The sequence below is a fragment of the Pteronotus mesoamericanus genome, unplaced genomic scaffold (assembly GCF_021234165.1).
Source record: "Pteronotus mesoamericanus isolate MK-2021 breed Mesoamerican mustached bat unplaced genomic scaffold, CSHL_Meso_final scaffold_1135, whole genome shotgun sequence".
In the NCBI taxonomy this organism is placed as follows: Eukaryota; Metazoa; Chordata; class Mammalia; order Chiroptera; family Mormoopidae; genus Pteronotus; species Pteronotus mesoamericanus.
The window spans coordinates 1,467,627-1,491,271 of record NW_026555300.1 but is presented as its reverse complement, the minus strand read 5'-3'; the positions used below and the strand labels follow the sequence as shown (position 1 = coordinate 1,491,271).

Here is a 23,645-nt window from a genome sequence, read left to right as displayed (position 1 = left end):
CTGCTTCTCTCACTGCCCTGAACTCCTCCTCGGCCACCCTCTCAGACCTCTTCTCTCCCAGGTTTTGGAGCCACATGGGCTCTTGCAGCAGGTCCTGAAGTTTCAGCCCCGTCACACATGATCCAGCCCCTCACCTCCTGAGACTTCATCCATTGGGATCATGACCTCCCCCCTCCTTGCTGTGTCTCCTTCCACCCAATAAATGCTTGGCCTGCTGAGCTTCTTCACCGAAAACCATCTGACTTGTGGTTCCATGAAACCACGATTTCCCTTCCGAGTTTAGGAGCCAGACAATGGGATGAGGCTCAGAGACAGCCAGATGGAAGAGATATGCAGGGCAAGGTGTGGAGAAAGGGCTTCAGCGCCCTTTCCCATCAAGTGCACCATTTTCCTAAATCTCCACATGTTCACCAACCCGGAAGCTGTCCAAACCCTGTCCTTCTGAGTTTTTAGGGAGACTTCAGTATATAGGCGCGGTTAATTAAATCACTGGCTGTTCCCTCTAAACACTTAGTTGGTTCCCCTGGCACCCAGCCTCCATTCTCAGATACTTTCCCAAAGTCACTTCGTCATAACAAAAGACACATTTATTGCTTTCATCACTTAGGAAATTCCAAGAGTTTGGGGAGCTTTGCCAGAAACGAGGATGAAGATTAAATATTTTGTGTGACATTTCTTATTATAAATCACAGTATCACAAATATCTACCTCAGTCATTCTCAGTCCAATGATGCAAACTTCCTACAATATAATGTGAATACAATGCAAAGGAGTAACAGGTACAGTTGCAAATTTCTCAAGAGATGCAAAATTTTATGAGGTCAATGATTAAAAATAATGTCTGGAAAATGTGCCAATAGCATGAATTTGGAAGGATACAGAAGAGTTAGACCCATTACTGTTATAAAAGCAACAAGAATGATGACATGATGATTTAAAATAGAACAAACTGAATATCAAAGGATTTTACTAATGGTTTGGGTGGGGGGGATGTTGAAATCCTCAAACACTTTTGCAAACATTGACCTTATGCAATTTTTTCCTGAGCACATCATAGAAACCTAATAGATATTTATTGAATGGATGAAATAAAATAAGTATTATTTTTCTCATGTGACAGTTCGTTTTTATTATGTAACAGTACTGTTTTAAATATTTTGCACGTGATCATTTAATTATCCAATCCTCACAACCTTATGAAATAGGAAATTGCAGTACAGAGAGGTGAATTAACGGGCCCACACTTGAACACATGGCTTCAAACCCAAGCAGTCAACTCCAGAATCTTTGTGCGCCTTTGTTGCCCCTTTTTCTTTGTCTCTACCATTGAGCTCTCTCACCTGCAGGACACTGGAGAAGCGCCAATCCCTGTTTTGTCTGTGTGATTGACACCAAGGCCCTCACTAGGCTGAGCTGGACCCTGTAGAGGCAAGCCCGGAGCCTAGGGGCTGGAGCTGCCCCCCGCGGAACCTGGCGCTGGAGGGGAGTTCGGCCAAGCCCACCCAACACCCTCTGGGCTCCCAGCATGTCTCCATTAGCTTCTCTGTGCAGAGTTAGTCGTGGGAGGGAAGAAGGATATCTGGACTCTGAGAGCGGGGTTTTAATCCGTGTGAAAATACACAGAAAAGGTATTTTTCAGAATAGATAATGTCAGTTTGTCCTAGAAATAGACATCCATTTACTAGGTCTCCCGCCAACGTGAGGCAGCCCCCAAGACTTTACTCCGAGATTGCAAAGGCAAAACCTGGCTGTACGGAATCAAAGTTCTCTTAAAAATGGCGGCCTCCAGAGCCACGTCGGTCTCCTGTCAGTTCCTGGAAGAAAATGAACTGTGGGGTAGGAACGACGTAAGACGCCATGGTAACTATTGGCAGGATGTGGCTTCAAAAATTCTAGTGAGCATGCGCACAATTCACCCACGTAGAACGCGACTCCGAGCAGCCATTCTGTTTACGTGATCGACTGTTTCTAAATGTGTGGGACGCGCAGGTGATGTGGAACACAAGCAGTGGGGATTAGTGAGGTGCAATCAGCTTGGTGTGAGTGATGTAAGGGTTGGGGGACGAGTGACGTGGGTCTGGGGAGTGAGAGATGGGGGAATCTGTGGGGTGGAGTTCTTAGTGATGGGGGGCTGTGAGGTATGTTGGGGGGGTTCGAATTGAAGTTGGGAGATTGACTCGTAAATTTTCATTCTTTGCGCCTTTTTTTTGGCAGGCATATAAGTATTTTTTGTAACTTAAATTCCAAGTGTTCTTTAGTATCAGATTTTATAGAGGTAGTGATGGATCCGGGAGCAGGAGCTTCGGGGATTGGAGGACTTTGAGGGACACATTGTGACTCACTTGGGTGGGGGGCGGTGATTGGAGACCTGTGAAATCGGTGAAGTGGGGGCTCAGGGTAGCATATGGGAACCAGTCGACTGCATTGCTTCCTGGGCAGTGAGTGTTGGGGTTCTTCAGGGATGGATGGTACTTAAGTGCTGGCCTCTCCTTGGGCGCCTGCGGTCGCGGTTAGGGTCAGTGATCGGCGGCTGCGCCGATCGGTGATGGCTTCCTTGTGGGGTGCGTTATTTGGAACCCCATGTTGGGGGTTATTTGGAACCCCATGTTGGGGGTTATTTGGGGTCCTGTGGAAATCACACTCTCTGGGACACAGTTACTGGCAATCAAGGTAGTGATGACCTCAGGAGCCGGGCCTTGTCCGAGGCTGGGAGGCATTTCCAGGCCTGGCAGTCCTGTGGTCCACTCACTGCGGATTTCTGGAACTTACATTCCGTACAGTCAGACCTGCCAATGCCTGCCTTGGGGGTGTAGTGGGTCAGGGGCAGTTCATGTGGACAGGCCCGAAATGGTCAGGGATTAGGGGGCCTGATGCGTGTCTGTGGCTTTGTTAGGTCGCGGTGAGGTTGAGTGCAGTGAATTTGAATTTTTGTCAGAAAAGACAGGGCTGTCTAGGGTGTTACGGATGAGCACTGAAAATGCCCAGAAGCTTGGATTAGTCATACCCAACACGGCCAACTAAGTCTCAGCTCTCTGAAGACGACAGGAAATAAAAACGGTTTTTGGAAGCTGTCTCTGTAGGGGACCGCACTGGATGGGGGCAGGCGTGTGCAGTCTAGAATGAGGTGGACACGGGGCTGATTCCCTTCGCAGACGGAGTGACCTCAAGGCGAGTTATGTAACAGCATCCAGTACCTGACTTGCAACTTGCTGATTTTTATTCAGTGTTTACTAAATACCAAGCAGGTGCTGAGGGGTTAATAAGCCGCACGTCATGTAAGTTTCCCAATGCCTGTGCTAAAAACTTTCCTCATTTTGAAAACAACTAAAGTAATAGCTTCATATTCCCACCACTAAAAGGGTGGCAAAGCTGCAATTAAACCTTCCTTAAGCTTAGTCAAAACTCATGGTCTTTTCGTTATTTTTCACTAATTAATAACTAGAGTTGTAGTTTTTCTGAACTTGGCTTATTGCACACACAGTATCTAGTACAGTGAACTTCACTTAAGGGCCATCGGAAATGTTTGTTTAGAGCAAACAGTAGATGAGTGACTATGTGGTCATTGCCTTTCCAGGGCTTCTTGGTGTCTCTTCAGAGCCCCTGGGTCAGGCCATGTCTTCGTGGCTATAGGATCTCCCTTCACAGCCTGGCCTCTTCCCAGCAGCTCTGACTGGAGCCTCCAGATGCTCACGCAGCTCCGGGCTCCTGGGAAAAGTGGGGTTGTCTGCAAGAGAGACCCAGAGCAGAAGCCCAGAGAGGACATGGCTGCTGATGTGAATTTGCCCCCGAGGCCGCAGGTGCCGGGTCCAGAGGAGCAGGATGGATTATGTGAGGTAAGCAGGGGCAGCCCCAGGGACAGCTGTCGAGAACTTCCAGGCAGACACAGGAAGGAGCCACATCTGGACTCCCTGTGCATGAGACGGTCTGGATCGTCCTGTGCTGAGAGTGGACCACAGGAGGCTGACGTCAGCTCATGTTCACAAGCCGTCTGTGTTATAGAGGAAACTGAACTGGCCAATGAAGGACGCTGTGTTAGAGAAGAGGGCCCTGGGTCAAAGGAAGAAAACTTAGCCCCTGGTCTGGGTGGGAAGCCCTAGCAAGAATATGCTAACTCCTTCCTGCTCAGCACAGGCTAAGAGCCTTCATCTACCACTGGGCCTTGGCATATTCTCAGTTGGTCCCCACCTGACTCCTACTTAACCTGCTCTGTTGGGTGGGCTCGTCTCCCCTCTGTCTTCACAGTTTTCAGAGTCATAGGATCCTAGAGCAAGAACTGCCTTTAAGAACCATGTGGTTTTTCCCATTTTAAGAGTCGAATAAGAATGCCAGAGAACAGTGTTTTAAAAACGGCCCATAGATACTAATATTTGGGAATGAGAAGGCAGGATAGTTGGACATACTAAAGATTTCCTGAAGTTCTATGTTTTTCTGTATATTTATGACACTTTGTGTGTTTTAAAATAATAATGAGTAGCCGTAATAATTAGTGCATCATTGTCCTGTGATAGGTTTATACTCAAATTACAGAGATGTTCTATTTTAAAAAGTTATGATAAATGCATGGCTTTTTATCACTGTAAACTAATATATTGTGAGAAGATATATGTTTCTTAAGTGTTTTCAAAATCATCTGAACCTGATGGAATATTTTATAATAGAAGACATTAAAAGTAACATTAATATTATTTTTAAAAAATTAAGGACTTGTCTGTGCATGTATCTTTCCTATTTACCAACGATGACTAATTCACATAGAGCTGGGGTAATTCACCTAGGGATCAGTGTCATTTGAGGACGTGACCGTGGACTTCAGTAGGGCGGAGTGGCATCAGCTCACCCCTGCCCAGAGACGCCTGTACCTGGACGTGATGCTGGAGATCTACAGCCACCTCTTCTCTGTGGGTGAGCACACACGCCCTGGGAATCCTGGATGGGCCTCCTTGACGTTTCCTTCCTTGTGGAGTGCCATGGGGCCATCTGTAGGACGGAATTGCTTTGTCTTTGGTTTTGTCCTAAACGGTTCCTTCTTTTGGGGCGTCTGAAGTAGCACTGTGCTCTTAGTGAAGGTGTTGCCTTTTCTGCGGAGTGCATGCAAGGCTTCATTGAGTGGCCTCTAAAGCCCAGGACTGCATCTGAGTGCAGTATGTGTGCTTATTAACAGGGTGTCACATTCCCAACCCAGAGGTCATTTTCAGGATGGAGAAAGAAAAGGAGCTATGGGGAGGCGAGGCTGAACTCCCACATCGGAGGCACCAAGGTGAGTGCCTGGCAGACATGGATACCTTTGGGGCCGTTATTCAACCTACCACACTCATCCATTCCCACACTGGTGGACACTTAGGTTGCTTCCTACTCCCAGCCCCTGCAGCTGATGATCTTGTAGATGCCCCCAGGGGCTGGCGTCAGAATTTCTTAGGTGAATACTCTGGAGCCAGACGGCCCGATCATAGGATTTACGTACGCTCCATTTGACTGATAAACCGTATTGCTCTACAGACGGGCTGCACAATCTGTACTCCCCTGTGCTGTGCACAAGAATTCCAGTTCACATACCTTGCTTGCCAACACTTAGCATTTACTACATTTCTTATCTATAACCCATGTGATGGGTAAAAAAAGGGCTCTTCCATGTCTTGATTTCATTTTCCTCGTAACGGTCAGACGATCTCATCGTATCTGTTATCTGATTGGGTTTTCCAAGTGTACGTTGCTTTTGTTGTATTATATTATCCCTTTGTGTCCATGGGGTTCTCTCAAGGCTTTTTTTCCTTTTTATTTGGACCCCAAGTTCACCGATTTTTCTTTCCTTTGCTGGGTCTCCCTTCTTCTCTTTCCTCTGATTGTGATGTCTCCAGCTTGGGGCTCTATGCTTCCCTCTGGTCATTCTTTCGAATAGGACTTGCTTTAGAGGCCCCTTCTATTCTGATCCTTTGGCCTCATAGTTTTCTGATGATCCCTGTACCAACCCCCCCAGTCCCCGTGCCTACACTGTGTTCTGTTGCCCTGTTTAGCTACGTGGTGACGGTTCCCATGGGATGACTCCCTTTATTTTTTGGAGATCAGAAATTAAAGTACTGTGCATGCCAATCTGAAATTCTTCTCACCCTATGTAGGTCATTTTGTCAAATTCTTACGTCTTTCTTAGCTCTTCCAGCTCAGTCTTCTAATTTATTTTAGGAATCCTACCATTTTTTTCTTTTTGCACTGAAAGTTTAGTTGATCCTTTTTCCTAATGCCAGTGGTATCACCACAAAGCAGCTCTCTATTTTCTGAGGCTTGGGTTATTCTGTTCCTAAGGAGATTTGTGGATTCCCGACATTTATTATGTGTTCAGCCAAGAGGCTATTTACATATTTTATTACCACAAATATTGATATTTTGTTACTTTTTCACGAAAAATATTTTAATACAAAATACAGTTACAGAAAAATATAGTTATTTCAATGACATTATCACCATAGCCACATATTTCAAATTTAAAAATGTATCCGACTAGTTTCATTACTCATCCTCTACTTCATTGTTTTCACATGTTCTTCATATAAACATAATATATACAGGCAATATATATTGTCTGTTAGGTGGTTCTCTCTACCTATGATCCTTTTATTATTTTGTACTCTCCCTACTTAATTTTCATTATGTCAGTCTTAAGCATGAAACCACTCAGGGTATAAAAATTATTGAATTTCTGAAGATGGGCAGAAAAGAATATTTTGCTTTATTTAGAAAGATTAAATACCTGCTAAAGTAAATTCAAAGGATCAGAGATTGTAATTGAATAGAGTGGATAACAGCATGAGATGTTAAAATCATTAGGCTTTTTGGCATTAGTCCTATCTATTTAATGAAAGACTACTCAAACAATAAGTGACTGCTTTTGAAGGTCAGGAAAAAAACGGTATCATCTTAGAGGTGCAGGGACACTGGGAGGCAATTTTAAGAGCACAGCACTTACAGCTGGTCATAAAGCCATTTTGAATTAAAGGAACAGGCAAAATGGGGATAGAGGACATAAATACATGCTTGGATTTGGGAATAAATTGGACTTATTTTGAAGCAACAGTGTTAAGCTGTGCTGGAGAATATGGATAAGCTTTTGGCACAATTCTGATGTTTTATATTGAATATCTTGGGCACTGGATTGAATATCAACTAGTTCAGAAAGAAGTGAAAAGTTAAAAATGTTCCAAAGAGACACCTGGAAACTCGGGGTGTTAGATACTCAGAATAAATGAAAGCCAATGTTTGAGTAAAATTGCTATTTAAGAGTGAAAAATGCAATTTAAAAAAAAACAATTAAAATATAGGTAAAGGCGTTGAATAGCCATTTCTCCAAAGACAATATACTAATAGTCAACAATCAACCATATGAAAAGATGCCCAACATCACTAATTATTAGCGGAATACAAATCAAAACCACGGTGTGATATCACTTCACACTCATTAGAATGGCTACTATTAAAAAAAAAAAGTAGTAAGTGTTGGTGAGGATGTGGAGAAATTGGAGCCGTTGTGCACTTTTGGTGGAAATGCAAAAATGGGGCAACCACCGTGGAAAATGTGGCAACTCCTCAAAAAATTAAACACAGAAATAACATATGATCCAGCAATTCTGTTTCTGGGTATATATCCAAAAAAAAAAAAAATCAAAAGCAGAGATATTTGCATACTATGTTCATAGAAGCACTATTCACAATAGCCAAGAAGCGGAAACAACCCACTTGTCTATTGATGGAAAAATGGATAAACAAATGTGGTATGTACATACCATGTAATATTATTCCTCCTTAAAAAGGAATTCTGACATGCTATAATACGGATGATCCTTGAGGACATTGTATGTGAAATAAGCCAGTCACAAAAAGACAAGTATTGTATGATTCCACTTATGTGAGGTTTTCTAGAGTAGTCACATTCGTAGAAACAAAACAGAAGGGCAGTTTCCAGAGGCTGAGGGGAGGGGCCCAGGGGAGTTGTGTTTCATGAGTGTGGAGTTTCAGTTTCACGAGGTGAAAGGTTCTGGAGAGCGGTCACACAACAGTGTCAATGTACCTAACACGACGGAGCTGTAGACTTCAGTGGTTAAGATGGTAAATTTTATATTGTGTTTTTACCACAATAAAGATAGGTAATGATGAAGTTAAAGAGCATTCTCATTATTTTTTAAAAAGCAAGAGATGAATGAGGTTGGACAAGGGGTCTGGAATATAGTTTATCCAAAACTGATTGAAAGTCAAAGGAAATAAGATGTGATGGTCATATCATACTCGTATTTAAATTTCTAGTGGGGTGTTAGCCACTTTTTTTTTTTTTTTTTTGCTATGTCTTGTGTTCTATACAAGTAAATTAGATGATCAGTGATTCCTGTTCTTGGCCACCCTCCGCCTGAAAAAGGTATCTTTGGTAGCATAAAGCTGAAAGTTATAACAAAAAGAAAACAAGGTCCGGTATAATAATTTCTCTCCTACGGTCTTTTTTTTTTAAGATTTTATTTATTTTTAAAGAGAGGGGAAGGGAGGGATAAAGAGAGGGAGAGAAACATCAATATGTGGTTGCTCTCTAGACCTGGCTGCTGTGGCTCAGTGGATTAAGTGCTGGCCTGTGAGCCAGGGGGTCTCCAGTTCGATTCCCAGTCAGGGCACAGGCCTGGGCTGCAGGCTGGGTCCCTGGGGGAGCGGGGGGAACACGTGAGAGGCAACCAGATATTGATATTTCTCTCCCTCTCTTTCTCCCTCCCTTCCCCTCTTAGAATAAATAAGTAAAATCTTTAAAAAATAAATTTTAAAAAATAAACAGTTCTAAAAGGCAGGTCGTCAGGAAGCCTTCCTTTCTGTATTCCCTCAGGTCTCTGAGTTTTTCTCTTGTCGTTGCTGCACTGTCCCTTATGCTAATGTTGTCTGTATGATGGAAGGTGTACTGCCTCGCGAGCAGGTTCTACTTGGCAGGAAAGGGGTGGAGGGTACAGAGAACCCGTGGTTTACCATCCTGGCCCAGAGCTGGCACATAATGTTATATGCATATTCCATCAGCAAAACCAGTCTTGTCACATTTCATTGCAAAAGAAACTGTGAACTGTTCTGTAGCTTGGCAGCCACATACCTGGCCACAATTAACTTCCGTGGAGGCGGGTGAAACAGATTCTAGGGGAGAGCTTGCTTGTCCGGTCTTTCCACGTACCTTTCTTGGGATATGTAGATATTCCTGGATTGAAAAAAAACAAATTTCAACTCCACAGAGAGTTGACTTTGGTCATACGTATTCTTTAACTGCTTGGCTATGTCAGGATTGACACTTCAACAGATTTTTTAGAGGATATATATGGCTGATTTGGTATTGTTTCTAACAAGAGCAAGGGAGCTGGGAGATTAATAACAACTTAGATCTTAAAGCCTGCTGGAAATGCAAGGGGCAGTTCTTCCTGCTGGGGTGTGTGATAAACCTCCAGTGGTAATGCATGAGAGGCTGCCTTTTGGTCTGGAGACACCATTTTAGACAAGGTTGCCTTTATTGAGTTTTACAAAGACCTATACTCTGAGCCTCTTCCTTCAAGCCTTGGCTATTCACAGATGTTGCCCTAGAGCACCCTTGTCTGTCTTTGTCTGTCTTACCTTTTATCCTGTAGTCATCTCACTAGGTTTGGGTATCTCAACTGCCTGCATAAGCGGAGCCAGGTTGCCTTTGTTTAAGTCTAATTTCCCCCATTGGTGAACAAAGTGGTTTCGACCACTCACCCACCCATCCGTTGCCTCCTTTTCTTTCTCTGTAACATGGGGATAATGAGTGTGGTCACCTCCTAGGTTGTTGGGAGGATTAAATGAGTTTATGTGTGCATCACATAGAACATTTGCCTGGCAAATGCAAAGTGCTATGTAGATAAAGGCTGGACGCATAAGGGCCGTGAGACTGCTTCATCACCACCACCACCACCACCACCGTTGTTATGCGACTCAGCTCTTTCCCTGTCCTCTAACTACTCATGTCTGTTTCATCTTTTTCTCCTTCTAGATACGAAGTTTGGTCTCAACACTCCACAACAGGACATTTCTGGAACAGCTTCATTTCATGGCCTGGCTGGCAAGGTCACAAGAGGTGGTTCTTGGTGTTCCGTTTTAGCAGAACTGTGGAAGGATGCTGGCCGTACCGTGAGAGATCAGCCAAATCAAAATGAACCTTCGCATCAGAGGGCTTTCCTCAACAAGAAAAAAATGAATACAGAGAAAGATTGTGAATATAAGGACCCTGGGACAATCATTCACGTGAGGCCCCACCTTGTTCCTTCGCAAAAAAGATGCCATAAACGTTCACTTGCAAGAAGTTTGAAGCCTAACCTAGAATTAAATAGTCAAAATCAAAGCAACACCACAAAACACCTTGATGAGATTGTGGGATCTAGTCAGCTACTCACCCGTAGCTCTTCCCATGCCAACTGCAAGAATATTCACACAGGAAAGAACTTCTGCAAAGGTAATCAACGTCCAAAAGTCCTCAGCCACAAACAGTCACTCACACAACCTCAAACTCATACTCTGGAGAAACCAGGTAAGTGTACCGAATGTGGGAGGGACTTCACCCAGAAGCCGCGCCTCCTTAGGCAACAGAGATTCCATAGTGTAGAAAACCTCCAGGAATGCAGCAAATGCAGAAAAGCCTTCGCCTCGCAACCAAAGTTTGGTGACTATCTGACAGATCACATAGGCAGCATACCTAATATATGTAAGGAATGTGGAAAAGTCTTTGTTCAGAGGTCAGAGTTGATTACACATCAGAAAACTCACACTAGGAAGAAACCCCATAAATGCCATGAATGTGGAAAAGCCTTTTTCCAGACGCTATCTCTCTTCAGACATCAACGAACTCACATGAGAGAAAAACTATACAATTGCAGCGAATGTGGGAAAGGCTTCTCCCAGAATTCGACCCTCATTATACATCAGAAAATTCATACTGGCGAACGACAGTATGCGTGCAGCGAATGTGGGAAGGCCTTCACCCAGAAGTCAACGCTCAGCTTGCACCAGAGAATCCATTCAGGGGAGAAGTCGTACGTGTGCATCAAATGCGGGCAGGCCTTCATCCAGAAGGCTCACCTAATTGTGCACCAAAGAAGTCACACAGGAGAGAAACCTTATCAGTGCCACAACTGCGGGAAATCCTTCATTTCCAAGTCACAACTTGATATACATCATCGAATTCACACTGGGGAGAAGCCTTATGAGTGTAGTGACTGTGGAAAAACCTTCACCCAAAAGTCACACCTCAACATACACCAGAAGATTCATACTGGAGAAAGGCACCATGTATGCAGTGAATGTGGAAAAGCCTTCAACCAGAAGTCAATCCTCAGCATGCATCGGAGAATCCACACCGGAGAGAAGCCTTACAAGTGCGGTGACTGTGGGAAGGCTTTCACTTCTAAGTCACAATTCAAAGAGCATCAGCGAATTCACACTGGAGAGAAACCCTACGTGTGCACTGAATGTGGAAAGGCTTTCAACGGGAGATCAAATTTCCATAAACATCAGATGACTCACACTAGAGAGAGAACTTTTGCCTGTTGCACGTGTGGGAATGCCTTCATCCAAAAATCAGAGTTGACGACACATCAGAGAACTCATATTGGAGAGAAACCTTATGAATGCCGTGACTGTGGAAAATCCTTCAGTAAGAAACCACAACTCAAAGTGCATCAGCGAATTCACACAGGAGAGAGACCCTATGTATGTACTAAATGTGGGAAGGCCTTCAACAATAGGTCAAATTTTAATAAACACCAAACAACTCATACCAGAGACAAATCTTACAAAAGCAGTTAATTCTGTGAAAGGCTTCACCTGGAAATCAATACCTAGTACAAATTTTTGTATACATAAATGAAACAAACTCCAAGTCTCTTGAAGAAAAATATTTCATGAGTCAAATTTAATTGTATGTTACAGAATTTATGCTCCAGAAAAATTCTAGGAAATGCATTGCGTGTCATAAGTCACACATTATTTTATGTGAGGGAAACTCCCAAAAAAGAACTTTTAACAATGTGTGAAATTGTCCATATTTGTACTACCTTTGTTAAGGATTATAAAATTCACCTGGGGAAGAAATCTTGGCTAATGTACTGAGAAAAATATTTCTATAGAAAGGGATGACAGTTACCAGATTATTTATAGGCTGGTTTGTGGCTAATCATCTTAATGATAACCCTGTTTAATGTGAGATATCAATATTTTTAAAAGTGTAAGCAAACTGAATGATGACTGGACAATATTATGGATGTATGTATATGGTATCTGTTTATATAAGTATATGTAGTATCTGCATATATATATGCAGTCAGGTCAATATATGTGTATACACACATACACACACCCACGCCCCACCCAGTTCTGTAGTGTCTGCTACAGAATCTGCGTAACAGGAGGTGTGGGTAGATTATATATTTTTTAAAGAATTCAACTGTTTATTAAATTTATTCCCTATTGCTATTTATATCCTGAGGTTGCACAATTATTTACATAGACGTATGAACTTACATTTTTGGTAAATGCATAAATGTGACTGTATAATGTATACTGGTCTTCACAGTGTAGTTTCTTTGTTCATGAGTAGCTCAGCTCTACCCTCCCTTTTCTTTCTGCCTCCACCATCTGTGATGAGCCCCTCATAGGTAACCAGCGTATGGACTGGTTATGGGCTCTTTCATATTTGTATACAGACTCCTAGTCATGTACACCAGGAGTGAGCAAATTGGCCATCGGCTAAATCTGGTCAGACACATGTTCTTTTTTTAATAAAGTTTTATTGGGACACATTCATCCTCATTTGTTTATTGTCTGTGTTTGCTTTTGTGCCCCAGTGGCAGAGTTGAGTAATTGTGACAAAGACCTTATTACCTATAAGCCAAAAATATTTATTCTGGCCCTTTACAGAAGCTTGCCAACACCTGTTATCCACATACACTCATTACCATGCTCATACCTATGTATCAAATAGCAACTCTTTCCTCTGTTTTATAAATACCAAATCAGCAAACGCGTGTGGGCATCTTGTTTTTTTTCATACAGTACAGCTGTTCAACGGCTGCATGGTTTTCTATCATGTGGACATGATGTAAATTTTTATTCTTTTCCCTGCCTTTTTTTTTTTTTTTTTTGGCCACAAAAAGCAGAATAGTGTAATTTCTAAGTGGACATGCCCAGGAGCCAGGCTCCTGTGTTTGATTCTACATCAGTTAGGCAAGTCATTTAATCCATCTGTCCTGGTTTTCAAGAGGAAGGTTACAATAGTGCCTACCCATGAGTCTGCATGAGAAGTAAGGGTGGCAGGGGGGGGTGTTAAGCGCTTGGACCCGTGTGGAGAAAACCAGTGCGTGTTGAATCCGAGTGGGGCCCTGAGCGAATGAATGGAAATGAAAGGGTGAGGATTAGGGGTGGCAGAGCGCAGACGTGAGCTAGACAAGCTCTCCTTTAGTAAGAAACCAGGTGGGATTGGTGGGAGGGCTTCCCTGCAGCCTGTCGGAGGGATTCCGTTCCAGCCCCAGACACCTGGCGCCGGGGCTCCTGGGGCTGGGACGGTGTCCACGGTGAGCTCGGTGTAGAGGGACTGCAGCTCCGCCGCCCATCCTGCTGCCACCTGTGCTGGATGTGGGCCAGGAAGCCAGGACTGGGGGCAGCGACAGCCATGTGAGCCCAGGGCTCCGGGGCGACCCAGGACCAGCCACCCCGTTCCATCCCCAGCTCATGTCTCAGGACCCCGCTCACAGCTGGGGTCCAGCCCCTCCTCCAGCCTGTGGTGCAGCAGAAAAGCAGGTGGAGCCATGAGAGGAGAACCCGGCTGAGTTTCAGCCTTAGAGGGGAGAGGGCAGGGAGGCCAAATGCCTGTCTCTGCTGATGGGGTCCCCGTGCCACAGCCCGGCCTCTCGGGCCAGGGCAGCCGGTGATCCTCACACCGCAGAGGGACCTGCAGCTCCCTGTGCCAGGCTCCCTTGAGCAGGGCCCCCACCTGGCAGCAGTGTCATCGTCCTCACAATCCCAGCCCCAGTGCATGTTGGGAAAGCCATCTATCCTCAGTGGTGAAGTGGGCACAGGGCAAACACCCCTCCAAGGTTGGCTTGCAGGGGGAGCCTGACGATGCAGGAAGAGTTGGAAGCCAGGAATTTCAGGTAACGGGCCCTGCCAGGATCTCCGAGGTTAATTTCTGGGTCGGCCCTTCTTCACTCACCCCTGTAATAACCTCTCCCCTGACTCCCTGATGTCCCCTCACCTGATCCTAGGAGTCTTTTCCCTGACCCTTAAGATGGCCCCTCACTTGACCCTGGCATATCCACTCCCTGGATCATCTGACAGGCCCATCTTGTGACCCCAAATTGGCCCTCTTATCATTCATTCCCATCCTCTGACCTCAGTTAACAACCCATCTGCCTACCATTTTATTGAGTGCATCCTGTCTTTCTCATTAATAACCAATTCCACCCCCACGTGACACCCACACCCAAGAGGAAGATTCTTCACTGCCTATGATGTCTTTCCCAAGGCTCCACTGTCCCCTCCGTGCCTCGACCCCAGGGATCAGAGCAGGGCCTGGCCAACAGTCCCTCTCCCTCCACCTACTTGTTGCTGAACTTGTCAATGGCCACAGATACACGGGCAGGGAAAATGTCACAGATGTAGAGGTTATGGTCATCCTCGGGGAGTAGGTTCATGTCATGGAAGAAGACACAGTCCCAGTCCCCTTCTTGCGTGGCCTCCCAGAGCCCCACACTGTGAAGTCTGCCCCGGGTGGAGGCAGTGTCGTTCACTGGGATGGACAGAGATGCTCGGGGCTGTCTTCACCAGCGGGCAGTACTGTGCTCCCACCTGCCAGGCCCATCCTCTCCCACCTTAGCAAGTACTTCTACCTGGAACCCCTTCTTATTCCCACTGTTGAGCTGAACAACCCACACTTGTCCAGGAAGGTGTAATTCAAAGGTTACCTTCCCTGGGAAACTTTTCTTGGACCCCCGCCCTCATCGTAGGCAGAGTCAGTAGCTTCAGCCTCTCAGCTCTGCCTCCTCAGCCATCTTCAAGGTTCTCAAGGATCGTCACCTTCAAGAGGCTACTGGAGCGGGGCAGAGGCGAGGAGTGATCAGGGACCACCTGGGTCTCTTTCTATTTCTGCTCCAACTTGACAATGACTGGGTCTGCAGCCCAGGAACCATGACAGGGTTTGCCTCTCCTCCTCTTCTTCTTCCTCCATCATTATCGTCTTCTTTATCACCGCCACCTAATCATTACATCATCACTTATCGTCATCATGTCCATCGTCGCCACCAATCACAATCTTCATTATCTTCAGCACCACCGACGTAATCACCTCACCGCCATCGTCACCAGCACCATCGTCGCCATCAGCACCATCACGTCGCCTCCACGAACACGATCATCATCACCACCGTTGGCAGCAGCAGGAGCGTCTTAGTTGTCACCATCAAAACCATCATTACGGTCATCAAAGTCACCATCATGATCACATCGCTTATTGAGCATCTACTACGTGGCAGGCATCAGCCTCGCTGCTATACATTAAGTCGATTAATTTTTGCCACAACCCAGAGGAGGGTTTGGGGGGATAAATGGTGATGGAAGAAGACTTGACGTGGGGCAGTGAACACACAATACAGTGAACAGATGACGCGTTGTGGAAATTGTGCACCTGAAACCCGTAGAATTTTGTTAACCAGTTTCACACCAATGAATTTAATAAAAAGGAAAAGAAATTTCCCCATGATCCAATGATGCAAGAGTTATTATCATTCCTGTCTCATGAATAAGAAACTGTGGCATAGAGGGTAAGTTTCCCAAGTTTATACATAGTTATTCTTGTTATTCTGAATAACAGTGGGATCGACGGATGAACAGACAAACATGGATGGACAACAGGCCTGACACTTAGACCACAGACAGAGCAACGGACAAGGTCCGCATTCAAACAAGCATCTAACTGATTCAAACCCCCTTTAATCTACCCCTTAGCTTTAGTGCCCAGTCTGGCCAGACCTGGTCTCAAAGAAGCCCAGATTCAGTGAAACTGAGCCTTTCCCTCAGACAGCCATTCAAACTGACCCCAAACTCAGCCAGTCGAGACCAAACCTACAGCCCTTGACTCTGATTTCCCCAATTCAAGATCTTCTTGACTCATAAATCCCAGCCCCCAGATACTCTCTGGCCCAGACACTCTCAGCTCAGAGGGGTAACTTCAGCGCTGACTATCCAAGGCCATGCTCCGAGCCCTCTGCCCTCTTGCCCTTGTCCCTCCCCTTTGCTGCCATACCTGGTTCACCACACAGATGGCACAGTGCAGTTGCTGGCGCTGCAGGAAGGGGTGCAAGTGGAAGAACAGGCGCTGCTGGTGTTGGGCTTTCCCATAGTAGGGCACCACTACTGCTGTGTGGTGCTGTGTCCAGGCGTCAGGTGGCTGGTATTGGCCTCTGGGCTCCACCAGTGGGTTCTTTCCCACCACCTCCTCCATTGTCAGGTTCTCTGGAATCATCACCTTCAAGGAGCCACCTAAAAGAGGGAGAGGCCAGAGATAATCAGGAACCTACCCCAGAAACCCCACAACCCAGTTGTACTGAGTTAAATCATTCCCCACCCCCAAATTCCTGTCCACCCAGAACTTCAGAACGTGATCTTATTCAGGAATGGGGTCTTCACAGGCATAATTGGTTAAAACGCACTCATACTGGATTAGAGTGGGGAGAATGACTCTATCCAATGACTGGTGCCCCTACAAGAAGGCCATGTGAAGCCCCAGAGAGAAGGCAGCCATGGAGGCACAAACTAAAGTGATGTGCCTGCAAGCCAAGGAATGCCGAAGGTTGCCAGCAGCCACCAGAAGCTATGAGAGAGGTGTGGGGTGGTTTCTTCCTCAGAACTTCTGGGAGGAACTGGCAGCACCTTGATTTTGGACTTTTGGCTCCCAGAACTGTGAGAGAGTAACTTCCTGTTGTTTTAAGCCACCCAGTTTGTGGTACTTAGTTACAGCAGCTCTGGAAACTAATATACCAGCACAAAGAGCTCTGAGCTTCCTCTGTTGGCTCAAAAGTGCTCTGCCCTCCTGGTTTTCCCTTCATCTCTCAATATCTCCTCCTCCAATTCTTCCCCCCTCTCTCCCCCAGTTCCCATGCATTCCTTTTCCCCACTCCTATTGCTTTTCTTCTGTAGACCTCTATGGTCCTAAATCTGCCTCCTGAGCTCCAACCCCAACCAGCCTCCCACATGTCTCCTCCTGGATGGTTCTCAGGCTGCCCACTCTCCCTATATCTCAGGATATCATCCTTCTCAGTTTCCCCATCACTAAGGGCTCCATCACCCACCCATTCACCCCCAGCTGTGCCTCCTCTCTGTCCATGTTGGACCATATTTTCCCAAAGATGGCCACAATGTCTCTTACCCAACATGCCCTTCTTATAATGTGACTTTGACATTAGTCCTATTGAGAGATGTGTCTATGTCCCCACCCCTTTAAACTGGGTATGCTTTTATCACTGTTTCAATGAGTGGAGTATAGCAGAAGTGATGGTATGGGCCTTTTGAGGCTCTATCATAAAAGGCCATACGGTTTCTGCGTTGTTTATGCAAATACCGGTTTTTGAAGCCATCTGCCACTGTGTAAGCTCTAGGTCACCATGTTGTGAGAAAGCCCAAACTAGAGCATTGCAGAGACACCAACAGAGAGCCCCTGACATCACATGAAGCTCCTGCCACATCGCCCCCTGCTGTTGAAGCTCTAGCGCATTTCACTGAAACTGCATTAAAAAACATGGACCATAACCGTCCAGCTGAGCCCTTCCCAACACTCCTGACCCACATAAACTTTGAGAGTTAATGGATGTTTAAAGACACTAAGTTTTTGTGGTGATTCATTATGATGCAGCAAGAGAGACCCAGCTCTCTGTCCATAACCCCTGGTTACCGGGCCCACTGCCTTCTGCTTCCAGGTTCTGCCTCCTCCTCAGCAATTCCTTGCCAGCTCCCCAAAGCCCAAAGTAGAGGTGGGGATGTAGGAGGCCCCACCAGCTTACTGATATAGGGTGAGATGATGGGGGCAGTTGGCAGACCCCCATTACTGGTGTCCACAGGGCAGATCTGGCTAATGTTGGGGTACAAGTCTTCATGGGGAACTCTTGTAGGGGGAGACCTGGACAACAAAGGGCAGCTCTTTTCCCACCTCTGGTTTGTCTTGTATGAGGAAGCACAAGTAGGAGGTGAAGCCACGGGCAGTGGTGGTTTTGACAGGGGAATTCCCCTCGTAAGCAGCAGCTGTAACCCCAGAAGTAAGAGCAGAAGCCCCCCTGCTATTCCATTCTAGGAAAGGAAACAGAAAGCCACTCCTCCCATTTTGCAAACCTGTCTTTCTTTTGCACCACCGGTCTCAGTCCCAGTCTCCCGCATCCATCCTTCCTTGATTGGCTTTGCACACTCCACGGAGGGGAGACCAGAGTGAGACACTTCCTGGGGCCATTCAAGGCCACACCACCTGTGCAAAGAACCCGCATGTGCACATCTCCAGCCTCATCTTGTCAGTCTGGTTCAACGCTGTGGCCATCCTGGACACTTCCTTGGGCAAGCAACTCAATCCCTGTAATGACTGATTCCCTGTAAAAGGGGGCTTTATCACTGGATCAGGCTCCTCGTGCTGAACATGCAACACGCTTATGTCACGGTGTGAGACAAACTCAGGATTATTCCAGGCATGGGCCAGGTTCTCTCCTATCGCCAGCATTTTGCATGGAAGGGACCACCCCTCCTCCTGCTCATTCTGGGTGCCCTTCCCTTCCATGCCACAAGCACCCAGTTACCTCTGGGGCCTTCCACAGCCTCAGTATCTCCCTCCAACGCACTCTGCTCACACTGGATTGTGACTGCCCACGTCACTCTCCCCCATCAGACTAGGGGCCTGAGGAGAGCAGGGTTCAGGATCGACTCATCTCTGGGTCCCCAGCATTCCCCAGCACAGGGGGCCCCAGGAAATAGATGAATGATCGAATGAATACATGAATGAGTGCACATAGATGCTGACAAACTTCTATTTACCCTTCAAGAGCCATCACAAGTGCTTCTCATCCTCTCCATGTCCCTTACTCTCATCTACACCCTCATCCTGATCCCTGGTACCTCCGCTGTCACAGCGCTGGTCACCAGGACTGGAATGACCTGTGCTCAGGTTTCTCTCCCTCACCAGCCTGGGATCCCCGAGAGGGGAGACCTCGAGCATGAGCCATCTCTGGGCCCCGATCACCACCCACAATAAAGGCTGAGTGCTCACGTATTTACTCATCTATAGTTACTAAGCGTCTGTACCAGGCACTATGGCGTGACATGAGGAAACAGCCGGAAACAAAATCAACAAAACCATCTGCCCCCACGAAACTTGTCTTCTAGTGGAAAAGACAGGCAAGAAAGTAGGTCATTTCAGATAGCAGTAAAAACCTGTATGTGAAGAGTAGAGGAGAAAGGGGGTGGAGAAATAAAGCAACAGCAGGAGGCGGCATTTCTGGTAGGATAGTTGGGGAGGTAACATTCACACCAAGTCCTGGAGGATGAGGAGGCGGCAGCTGTGGGAAGTGATTCTGGCAGAGGGAACACGGCAGGTGTGAAGATCCTGAGGTGGGAAGGGACGGAATACTGAAAAGAGGGGTAAGAAGAGAGGTCGTGGTGGTCATAGGGCTAGATCAGCAACGGTCTTCTGGGTCACAGTGAGGGACCCCAAGAGTGATGTGATCTGACCCATGTTTAGAAGATTGCTCTAGGGTGGTGGTTCTCAACGGCATAAGATTTTACCCCACCCGACCTGCACCCCCAGGACACCTGGCGATGTCAACAGGTTTTCGATGGTCACAGCTGGTGCGTGTGGGTGGCTGCTGGCATGTGGTGGGTGGAGGCCAAGGATGCTGTTGAACACCTTACATTACAGTATACAGGACAGCGCCAACCACACTCCACTAAGGGACGTCAACAGTGCAGAGGCTGAGAAAGTGCTCTACAGGCAACGTGATGTTCCTCACAAGAGTGACCTGCAGGGAAGGAACGCCTCTGCCTCTGCCTCTATCTCTGCAAAGAAACTTGGCCTTGAGGCCTAAGCAGTGTCAGCATTGCTCCTGAAGGACCAGGGAGAGTTCTGAGTCCCTGCTCTTCTGAAGACCCATTGCGGTCAAGGCCTGACTCTTGGACCCTGAAGGTTTTCCAGTGGCTGTAGCTGAAGAATGAATCCTGGGATCTTTTCCTGGAGCTCACGGGCCCCTGCTGATGCATGCTGGGTCCTGTTTGGAATTTACCCTTGAAAAGGTGCTACATTTACAGTGAAAACTGGCGATCTTGGGGAAAGGTGGTAGGGAGTGGATTGGGTTCAGCTCTGCTCTCTAGGCTCACAGCAGGGGACACCTTTAAGCTGGAAGCAAATGGGCCCCAGGAACAGAAGTGGGTAGGATTTGCGCTGGTCCATGCGATCATTCTGAAGCCAAAGGTGAAGAATAAGAATCAATGCCTTTAAAAGGCACTAAAATGTTGCATTACAGGCTGGTGTCCTTGTCACTAAATCGGCAAGTATATTCTTAAACTAGAAAATTATCTCATTGCAGAAGCAGGTTCAGGATTCCATCTCAAATGTGGGGCAGGACGGAATGTGATCGGGCATAGAAAATCTTAAAGTTTGGAGCACTGAGGAAATGAGAATCCAGCTTCAAAAGCAAAGTCTCTTTTCCGGGACAGGCATATGGAAGAACTACCTACTGGTAGAATTTCTCCCAGCTTTTCAGCTAGAAAGGCAGCTTACAAAAGAGAGTTGCTTCAGAGAGTATTACCCAGTCGTGCGAGTGGCACTTCTAGATCCAGACACTCCCTCCTTTAAGCAAAATGAGAAGGAACTAGACCCCCAGCAGATATGGCGGAACTGCATCCTGTTTGCACACAGAAGACATTTGCTAAGAACACTTCAGGAATTCAGGTGGATTTGGTGGACCAGGACCAGTCTTTGGAATATCCTGGTAAGAGTTGGCCCAGCAGCAATTTATAAACGTGTTTGCTGGGCTGAAAATAGCAAGGCTCAGACTAATTCCTGTTTCCCAGCTGTGAGTGGTACGAGTGTGGGCCTCACCTGAGTCATACCACACTGGCTGGCCGCAGGAGTCGGATGCGTCTGCTGGTTTTTGCAGAGCCACCAACGGAGTGAGGGCTGGTTACACATCAACCAGTGTGGGGACACCCAGGCTAACATTTTCCAACTCCCCCCCCGCCGCCCCGACTCCCCGCCGCTTCATGCCGGGACAGGAAAGGCTGCAATGGAAAGTGTGGTTTGTCTCCTGGAGAGCCCAGTAAACATACCTCTGACTCCACAGGAAACATAACAGAGGCATTTTACAGCCTGAGAGTTTTGTAGATTTCAACAGATTGTGTTCTCATTCCTCATTTTGTAATTCCTGTTGCAATTATAAGGACTATGATGCCACAATGCCACTATATTTCAGGCTCTTGATGGTGAAAATTTAATTATGAACAATGATTTTTATTTTTTATCTTTTAATCTTTACCCAAGGACATGTTCCCACTGATTTTTAGAGAGGAAGGTGGCAGGGAGGAGAGAAACACTGACTGGTTGCCTCCCATACACACCCCAACCAGGGGATGAACCCACAGCCTAGGCATGTGCCCTGACTGGGATTCAAACCCACAACCCGCGACCCTTGAGTGCAGGAGACAGTGCTCCAACCAACTGAGCCATGCAGCTGGGGCCTGAACAATGACTTTTTCAAAAAGAGTTTGGAAGCATAATCATGTGACTAAATATGGAAGCATAAGGATGTATTCTTGTTACCGCCTCAAAAAATAAATAAAACAGGCTAGTTCACTACTGTTGAAAGATGAAACAAGCATAATAAAATCAATTACATATTGTTTGTTTCCCAAAATTATGGAAGATTTCAAAAAAATTCTGTTCTAAACGAGCAGCAACTCTCATGCATGTTACATGATTCGAATTAGTAGAGCATATACTCACATTTTACAAGTGATACTAGCACTGTTACTTATGGGAAAAAAAGGTTAAAAAATAACAGTAAGTTGTATTTTCACTTGTAGGTCGAAGGCTCTGTCTGGCTGCTGCAATGCGCTTGTACATCCCTCAGGAGCCCGCTGTGGTGCGGGACCTCCAGGAGGGTCTCCCCCAAGGCGTCTGCACTCCTTGGTTCCCCTTCCTCCTCGTCAGAGTCCTAACCCATGCCCTGGCCCAGCTCTGCTCTATGAGTCAGACTGAGGGCCTCAGTGGTTAGAGGGAGAGGCTGAGGCAGAGGGGGGCCTTTGGCTGACCTAAGTCACAAACTCTCCAAGGCCCACACTCTCCAGGAAACACATCGCACACAAGCAAGCAAGTCTGGAAACCAAAGCATCTAGAAACTCCTCCTTCCATATAAACTGTGAGAAATCGAAATTTCTTCAACAATAAAACTGGTTTCTCCCATCGGGTAACTTATCTTTCCGGCTGGATCTGTTAGGCTCAGAAATACATGCTCCAGATCAATTTGTGCTTCTGGTCTAAGGCAGTCCCCAAACTTCCCGGCCTCAAGAAGGTTTGGGATACAGAACCAGTTTTATCTAACACAGCAGAAGCCTTCTGAGTGGCGCGTGTACGCAACGCTCCCTGAATGGCGTTGTGTATTTGTCTTCTACTCATTTTAGCTAAGGCGAAGCCTGGTTCATGTCGCGATGTTCCATATTCAGAGCCAAAGCATTATAGGTTAGTGAAGCTAGTTTTTCAAAAATTAGCTGGAATGTTTTCAGCACATTTCTCAGGTTACACTGTATAAAATATCAAGGTAAACATTAAGGATCTCTGTTAGAAGAGGGTGTGTATTATTCCCTAAGGTAATTAAAATCTATTTTGAGTCATGTCATAAAATATCCCATTAACAGCCAATCCTCATCTCACATCACCTTCTAAAATGTGTTTTCTACCTCCAGGTAACGACGAGAACTTGAAATGTTGAAAAATTTCAGGCGTCGACTTAAAAATGAGTGGTCTGGGGATCTCCCAAGCGAAGCGTCTTAAGATAACTATATATACAGCCACCCACAGTCACTCAGAACCCTTGTTCTGGCTCGTTTAACGATTTATGAAAATTGTTTTGATAATTTCTTAAATCATAGAGCAGAAGCTAATGGGAAAATTCATTTATTGGATCAGAAGTACTTATGAAGCTTGTTGGTTAAGGTCCCTCGTCTTGGGGAGTGGGGCAGAGTAGAGCAAATAGTGACCTCACTATCTGCTGAGACTTGATGTCTAGAGAACCCCCGTCCAATATGCCATGGATGTAATTTTAAGTTTTCTATTAGCCACATGTATAAAGTAAAAATAAACGGGTACGATTAATTTGAATATTACACCTAACCCTGTATGTCAAAAATATTACCATTTCAACATGTAGTTGAGATAAAAGTGGTAAGATATTTTACATCCTTTTCCCACATAAAGTCTTCTAATCTGGCATGCATTCTGCACTCACGGTACAGCTCAATTCAGACTAGCCACAGTTCAAAAGGTCCTTACTCACGTGTGGCCAGCAGGCACCACACCGAACAGCTATGCCTAGGGTGTCTGTACAGATTCCACGTGTTCC

General features: G+C 46.1%; 1 protein-coding gene across 3 annotated transcripts; it reads left to right on the top strand.

The window, feature by feature from the left end:
• Positions 1 to 1,929: 1,929 nt before the first annotated feature.
• ZNF175 (zinc finger protein 175) lies at positions 1,930 to 12,800 on the top strand. Of its 3 annotated transcripts, none has more exons than XM_054587236.1 (5): positions 1,930 to 1,989; positions 3,575 to 3,833; positions 4,776 to 4,902; positions 5,162 to 5,257; positions 10,010 to 12,800. In XM_054587236.1, the coding sequence occupies exons 1-5, from the start codon at positions 1,973 to 1,975 to the stop codon at positions 11,815 to 11,817; spliced, it is 2,307 nt and encodes a 768-aa protein (XP_054443211.1). In that variant the 5' UTR covers positions 1,930 to 1,972; the 3' UTR covers positions 11,818 to 12,800. The 3 variants fall into 3 exon arrangements, with proteins under 3 accessions (XP_054443211.1, XP_054443212.1, XP_054443213.1); XM_054587238.1 differs by having other exon boundaries at positions 1,986 to 2,039; positions 3,665 to 3,833; XM_054587237.1 differs by lacking the exon at positions 5,162 to 5,257.
• Positions 12,801 to 23,645: the final 10,845 nt, after the last annotated feature.